The 7,871-nt window shown below is 32.3% G+C and overlaps 1 protein-coding gene across 1 annotated transcript; it reads right to left on the reverse strand.

Moving 5' to 3' along the window:
• Positions 1 to 1,869: 1,869 nt before the first annotated feature.
• Positions 1,870 to 7,134, reverse strand: LOC106661047. The gene is made up of 4 exons (XM_014384148.2): positions 7,118 to 7,134; positions 6,097 to 6,160; positions 4,902 to 5,193; positions 1,870 to 2,106 (listed from the first exon to the last, which is right to left on the reverse strand). Exons 1-4 carry the CDS (start codon positions 7,127 to 7,129, stop codon positions 2,013 to 2,015), a joined length of 462 nt encoding a protein of 153 aa, XP_014239634.2. The 5' UTR covers positions 7,130 to 7,134; the 3' UTR covers positions 1,870 to 2,012.
• Positions 7,135 to 7,871: the final 737 nt, after the last annotated feature.

Below are 7,871 nucleotides of genomic sequence, written 5' to 3' on the forward strand. Positions count from 1 at the left end.
TACCCTATTTAAAAGACCGCTACCACAAATGAAGAATCAAAGTGAACAAAAACAAACGTGCTCAGAAGACTGACATGGAACCCACACACTCACCAGAAACGATTAGACACGAACCGTTTGCAAAACTTCATTCGTCTGTTATGACCTACGGAATGGTTGTTTTGAGGTCAACCAAACATTCCAATTCATCCCGTATCCAGTCTGTCCAATCCAAAATCCTTAATGTACCTTTCTACGTCTCCAATAATATCATTCACACTGACCTCCATATTTCATTCGGTCACGTCCTCGTAAGAACTCGTATCAGAAATTCCACAATACCCTTTCTGTATTCCCAAACCCCTCGTCTAACAACTTTTCACTATAACCTAACCAGGAAATCCTCCACGAATTTCGAGCCCTTTAGCTCATAGTCTAGCGGGGTATCAGCGGGTTCACTTTTGCAATTCATGTCGAGAGACGTGTTTGTAGAAACCCATCAATCTGACGATGAGCTAAAGGACTCGAAATCCGGATTGTTGCGAAACAGTTTAATGTAGTAGGAACCATCTTTTTTAAAAAAGGATTGAACTCCATACTCACTCCATCATTCATAATTTCTACCCTCCAGGTAGGCTGAAAAGGCAATGGCCTAGAGATGTGCTTCAGTGTTGTGTGTGTGTAAGTAGGTGGCTTCTCCCATAATGTTTAATTATCAAGTACTGGAATGTAGAATATGAATTATGAAATTAACTTATTGTAACGAAAGTTTGAGATGTACATAACAATAATAATAATTTCAATTTTTTATAAGTATCACCAAATAAAAGTGTATAGTACTAAATCCATTATATTTCGTGGTCCGATTTACAAAATAACTTCTTTCAATTAATTAATCTTTATATAAGGTATTGGTTGAGATAAAAATGTCAGTGTCACGAGCGGGATTCGAACCCACGACCTTCACGGCTAAATACGCCGCTGCTCTACCACTTGAGCCTCCGTGACTTCGATCCACTCGGACACCAATTTCCGTTCTCAACCTACCTTTCGAATTTTCCCTCCTTTTTGCCATTTTTCAAATGTTGGGCAATCAGGATTCGATTCTCGGCCACAAATGAAATGGCCACAGAGAACTTTAGTGAAGATATACTTCGTTTTACTTATTAAATCCATTATATATATAATGTATATTATTTCAACCAATAACTTACATAAAGATTAATTAATTGAAAGTGCCTTTATATTATCTTCTCCTTTGTCTTTTTGTTAGGTCTTAATTATACTTCTAAAACTACAAAAGAAGAAATGACTAGACTAAATGTAAATCGTTTTTAATGGTCGTCTCATTCCGCCAACTAAATTCTATAGAAAACTCCTGGGTGTTTTGTTATTTTTGTCTCAAGAAGTTTTCCATTCTGTAGAAACTAAACAAATAAGAATTTATAGTAGATGATGGGGTTGGTCTGCGAGTTGGCGAACTCATGTTGAACCGGCACACGGGCACTACTGGGTCTGTCTTCACTCAAACAAAAACCCGCGAGTGAAGACAGACCCAGTAGTGCCAGTGTGCCGGTTCAACATAAATAAGAATTTATTTTAAAAAAAACGCAACTTTTTTTGTATTGCGAAAGTAAAGTTTTTGATCTTCGTTTTTTATACTTAAATTAATAAAGAATACTATCAACCAGACCAGCCTTGCATGGATGCGTTCCAATTTACGTATTTGTAGCCAAAATAATAAGACAATAGCAAAAAATAAATATATTTCTTTCATTTCTTTTCTACAATATCAACACTATATTAATAAATACAGAAAAATAAATATCAATAGACCTAATAATTATATAAATGTTTAAATAAATAAATAGTTGTCTCAATAGATATAATTGTTGTTTAGTTGTCCAACGAGGAAAACCGTAACGAAAGAGTTTTTCACTTCCTCATTGTCATTTTCCGTCTTTCACCAGGGCTGATCGAGTTGTACAGTTCTGTAAATCGCCCCAGGCCAATTATATGCCTCGTGCCTGGAATCATTTCAGCGATTTAACCAGGTAACAGACTGCGAACGAGGGTAACCTCAGCCTTTGCTTCTTCAGCCTGGTCTTCAGGAAACACGGAACGCCCCTATGACATCATATTATTGTATGTTACACTGACGAGTTTCCTTTTACTTTCCATATTTTTCGTTCTGTTTCTAAATGACCGTCTGTTCCGCGGGTTGCACAATGATACGGACAAAGCGGAAGGAAAGGAAAACGAGACTCATATAAAACGCCTATTAAATATTACAATATTTATTTGTGTGTTTATTTTAGAGTAAATGAAAAAAAACATGAAGTCTTTTTAAAGAATTACCCTATAAAAATATTTTATATTTGCAACGAAACAAAAATGTTTCAGAAACACCGAAAACTTGATCTAATTCGAGTTTGTTAGTAGCTTTCTAATAGACCATTTTAATCACAAGTAATCTTAGAAAAAGTCATTGTTATTATTTTGGAAATTCCTATTATTATATTATTATTTGTAAATTTACAATGTTAGGTACAACATATGCATATGTATACCTAAATACTTTGTACCTAACATTTTATATATATATATATATATATAATGTTAGGTACAAAGTATTTAGGTGTGTATATATATATATATATATATATATATATATATATATTATACTACTTAGTATTACTACATTTTTGTAAAGTTTCAATGTAAAAACCGCATATCTTTTTTAAAATCTTTTTATTATTTACTATATTAATTTATATCATAACGATGGACAAGAAGCCACAATCACGTGACAATATTTTTTATTAATAAATCTCAAAATTCCAAGCGCTTTACCGGGATTCGAACCCAGAACCGCAAAAATATTAAAATTCGGACGCCTAACCCATTGGCCATTGGGTCCCTATAAATACAGAATTATTTCTTAAGTAAAAATAAACAATGTAGTCATTAATGGTAATCCCACTGGAATTTGGTAGACCAAATTGATCTGTAACGAATGGTAATATTCATCACTACTCAGACCAGACAGCGAAATATCACAATAAAAATATGCGTTGGATATACTAAAATGCTTGCGTTTTTTAATTTGTTTTGATGATTTTTGGGACAGCAACACTACAGTTAAGAACATAAATTTATTCATAAGTTACAAATTTTCTGATCATCCTATTTTTATACTTCTTCTCTCTATGTCATGTTTTCTCTTTCACTTTCACGCACATAACACCATTCGCATATAAAACTTTGCATATATGTTTGAATAATTGAAAATATACTGATTATCATTACTTAACGCATGTTCAAACGATAATAGAGAGTAATTTTGACACAAAAAACATAAACAAGAACTTTGCTTCTAACAATTAAAACACAAGTTTTAAATTGATTAGATTTTAGTTTTCTAAAAATTGAAACGAAGGATAGATTACATTAAACGAAATCATTTAAAGTGGACATATTAAGATGACAAGTAGACATATTAATATCTAATCAAGAAAATATTTTTAATTTTTTCAGATACAATAGATTAATATAAAATAGTAATCTATGGTGGATAGATTCGTGGGAATTAATAAACTTTCTCACCAATAATTCTCGTTTAGGTTTTCCGTATTGACTCAATTTTTTGGTTGAAAATTTCTCGTTATTTTTGTACTTAAAAATCCAATCATAATCGAATCAAATGGTAAAAATTAAAACATCTCTGACGAACTTACATAATTCTAGCACAATTTGTTTAATTGAACACATACACATAAACATACACACCAAATAGCATTGAATATGGTTTGATTCCGTTACCATCACAAAAACATGAGTATATACATTGATACTTAGATTTATTTTAAATTTTTTTAATCCATTCCTTACAATCATCTTCATTTGTACTTGAGCCAATAATTTTCACTTAGATTCATATTTGGCTTTCGACTCAATGAATCATACAGGGTTGTTCGTCAGGGATGAAAAACGAAAATAATTGGATGACAGAAGAATAAATGGCATAGAATAGATCAGAAATAGGGGTTGTATAGTACTCCGCCTAGGAGATAGGTTTTTAAATTTTGGCAAAAAACAAAACTGATCACACACAAAAAGAAATTGTCCGTTACTTATGTACTTATGTATTTTTCTGAAACATGCTTGGTTTTTCTATGTCATAGAACTATGACCCTGCACATCTTTTAAATGTTTTATACATATATATCAATTAATTAATGTTTTTAGTTTAGATAAAAAAGGCAGTGTCACGAGCGGGATTCGAACGCACGACTTTCGGCTAGATACGCCGCTACTCTACCATTTGAGTTATCGCGACTTCCATCCACTCGGTCACTCAATCCCACCTTTTGAATTTTCCTCCTTTTATTCGAGTACCTAGCCGAAGGTCGTGGGTTCGAATCCCGCTCGTGACACTGCCTTTTTTATCTCAACTAAAAACCTTAATTAATTGAAAGATATTAATTGGCCGAGAGGGCCACTAACCGGAAAACTAGTGAATATATATACATTAATTTCTCGGTAATTTGTATTACTTTTAATTCATAAAACAAATTTAAAATAATTAAAGATTGAAACAGTATATTTTAGATACTTTAAAAAAAATTTTTGTGTAATAAATTAAAAAACAAAGTGTTTTGAATACCAGGCAAATTATTTTCTAAGTGAATAGCTCTAAACTACAAGTTTATAATATGACGTGCAGGAAACAGGGAAGTGGGATGCAGTTTTCAAAGGCAGAAATAACACTACAGGTTTATTTAAAAAACAAAAACAAAACAGCAACATGCGCTCGGCTTAAAAGTGAACAATTAAAAGCCAAAACATATCAGTCGGATTTATGTTAACAAGTGATACTTTTGTTAATGTTAAAATCAGTCTACATATATTTTAAAATGTACCGTTTGACGAAATTAGAAGCATATCGAAATGCGTTGGCCGTGTTGAATCCCCCGCTGCTTACTTGGCGGTTTTGGCCGTAAAACGGATATTGTCCGAAGCCTTGGCCGAACTGGTCGAAATTGCCAAAAGACAGGGGATGATAGCCAGGGTATCCTCCAAATCCGTAACCGTAAGTATTAAAATAGTCAAAATCCGTAGTCGGCAACCCATAGTAGTAGTTGGGGAACTGATCGTAGAAATACGGCGATTGGAACTCCTCAGGCAATGAATTGAAATTCGATTCTTGCTTTCCTAAAACATTATATTTAACAAAAAGACCAATTTATTATACAAAACTAATAATTAAATATATAGTTTATTTCGTATATTAAATCCTTGTTTTCCTTAATGATATACAATGCAAAATTACTAGTTTTTATAAGTTCAATATTTCACACTAAACCTTAAATACAACAAAAAAAATTAAGCTGTACTCTGCAATATTAAATAGACAAATGTACGAAGCAAAAAATGTGTCATTTTCAAGCTCAATTAAGTTTGGATTCGACGTTTATTCCAATAATCAAAATTAAATGTATAGTTTATTTCGTGTTTTAAATTCTTGTTTTGCTTGATGATATACTATGCAAAATTACTAATTTTTTTAAGTTCAACATTTTCACACTAAATCTTAAATACAACAAAAAAAATTAAGCTGTACTCTGCCATATTAAATAGAGAAATGTACGAAGCAAAAAATGTGTCATTTTGAAGCTCAATTAAGTTTGGATTCGACGTTTATTCCAATAATCAAAAGAACGATGTAAAAGGCTGTTAGAGAGTTATTTTCCAATGTTCAAGTAAAATAACATAGAGTTAATACAGTTTTTTTAAATATCAAACTGACAAGTTATTTTGGATTTGTGATTTAACTGACTAAAAACGCCAGTACGTATTATATTTGTTTCGTCAAAATCGTATAATAAATATTAATTTTCATGCGGACGATAATTAATGTAATATTACACTGAAATTGTACAAACAGTGAAAATGGTCATTGCTATTTCGAAAAAAACGTCATAAGGGAAAAGTTAGTTGGGCATGAGGAAGTAAAACCCGTCGACCCATAAAGCAATTAAATGCTTTCACGTCTATTTTGCTTCGTTTTCATAATACTTTTTAAAAAAGAAATTTTTAAACCAGCTTTGAGCTTACCCAGTGCGTGAAACGTGCCGGCCACCCATCCAAAAAGTCCCATGTGCGCCATAAATATACTTATCTAAAAACACAGACAAACTTTCAATAAGATAATCTATTTGAAAACGTTGAACTGAACAAAACAACCACATTTAAAACATGATTCTGAAATGTAGTCTTTTTAGTTTGGTTTTCTGAAAAAATAAAATGGCAAATTTTCTTCATAAGCCCAAACTAAGTAATGGAACAATTTTATTAGTGATATTTTATTAATTATGAATGTCTATGAGAAAGAGAGAGAGAGAGAGGAGAGAGAGAGCGTGAGAGAGAGGGAGAGAGAGAGAGAGTGATATATTGGATGAGAGAGAACAGAGTGACTGAGATAGTGAGGGAGAAAGTGTGTGTGTGTGTGTGTGTGTGTGTGTGTGTGTGTGTGTGTGTGTGTGTGNACAGAAAGAGAGAGAGAGAGGGAGAGAGAGTGAGAGAGAGAGCTTGAGTGAGAGTGAGGGGGAGAGAGGGACAGACAGAAAGAGAGAGAGAGAGAGAGAGAGAGAGAGAGAGAGAGTGTGAGAGAGAGAGAGCTTGAATGAGAGTGAGGGGGAGAGAGGGACAGACAGAAAGAGAGAGAGAGAGAGAGAGTGAGAGGGAGAGAGAGAGAGAGAAAGAGTGAGATAGAGGACAGAGTAAGTGAGACAGTGAGAGAGATAGAGAATGTGTGCGTGTATGTATGTGTGAGTGTGTGAGAGAGAGTATATTACCTAGTTGTTATTATTATGTGTACATACGCAGAAATAATTTAGAAAAAAATAATTACTGTATACTTAGTGAAACATATACTTTAAGATTTGAAAAAAGTTTGGGCAATATAATTTAAATATCCTAGCAATAAAGTGTTATAAATATTAACGTCATCTGTAATAGCTCTTTACTAACAAAAATTAAATTATTTTTATTTTATTTTTATTTTAGAACCTGAAAGCACATAACCTGCGTTGGTTGGGATGAATTTGCAAGATTAGAATTCAATTATTCTACTAACCTTGTGGGACATGTCGAGAAGAGTTATGCCCTCCGTTTTTTAAAGACGGGGATATATATACAGCTGGCCCTCCTGTCCAATGTTGCCCCCACTTACTATTTCGACTTTCAGAAGTACTTTTGCAAAAAAAAAATTTTTATTTCATTATCTATGTCAGTAAATAAAGGAGGACCATTAGAAGATTGGAACACATTCATATAATTTAAAAAAAATATATAATAAAGTTTTATAAAGATGTTGTTGAGTGGGGCACCGTTCTTGCTGTGGAACTCCATAATATTTTTTTTTTATAAATAAATATAAGGCTTAATTTATTTATAAAAAACATCAACAAAGTTTTATAAAATAAAATTAATGTGAATATTTGTTTTTTTATTCTGATAAGAGTTTGTTTCAATAAATTAATAAATTCTGTTTGGATCAGTATGAGGATACAGCTGTATATATCTTTTGGAAAGGCCTGTAGGTTCACAAAACATTGAAAAATAGATAACGTCTTTGGTAAATAAAATTTGGAGTACATACACTTATGTACGTATTTTATACGTTTGGATGATTTTGTACTTTTTTACCTTTCAGCCTTGAATGAAGATGAGCCATCTTACTTTTATATCTATATCATATAGGCATCAGGTACCATGCTTTTGAATTACATTTTTAATTTGTTGTTAGTTCAGGTACAATGACTATGGATTTAATGTTCGTTATATTACTACCTAGGGGGTTCGTTTTGGGGGAATTTTTCAATTTACTG

The sequence above is a fragment of the Cimex lectularius genome, unplaced genomic scaffold (assembly GCF_000648675.2).
Source record: "Cimex lectularius strain Harlan isolate CLEC.00 unplaced genomic scaffold, Clec_2.1 scaffold75, whole genome shotgun sequence".
Taxonomy (NCBI): domain Eukaryota; kingdom Metazoa; phylum Arthropoda; class Insecta; order Hemiptera; family Cimicidae; genus Cimex; species Cimex lectularius.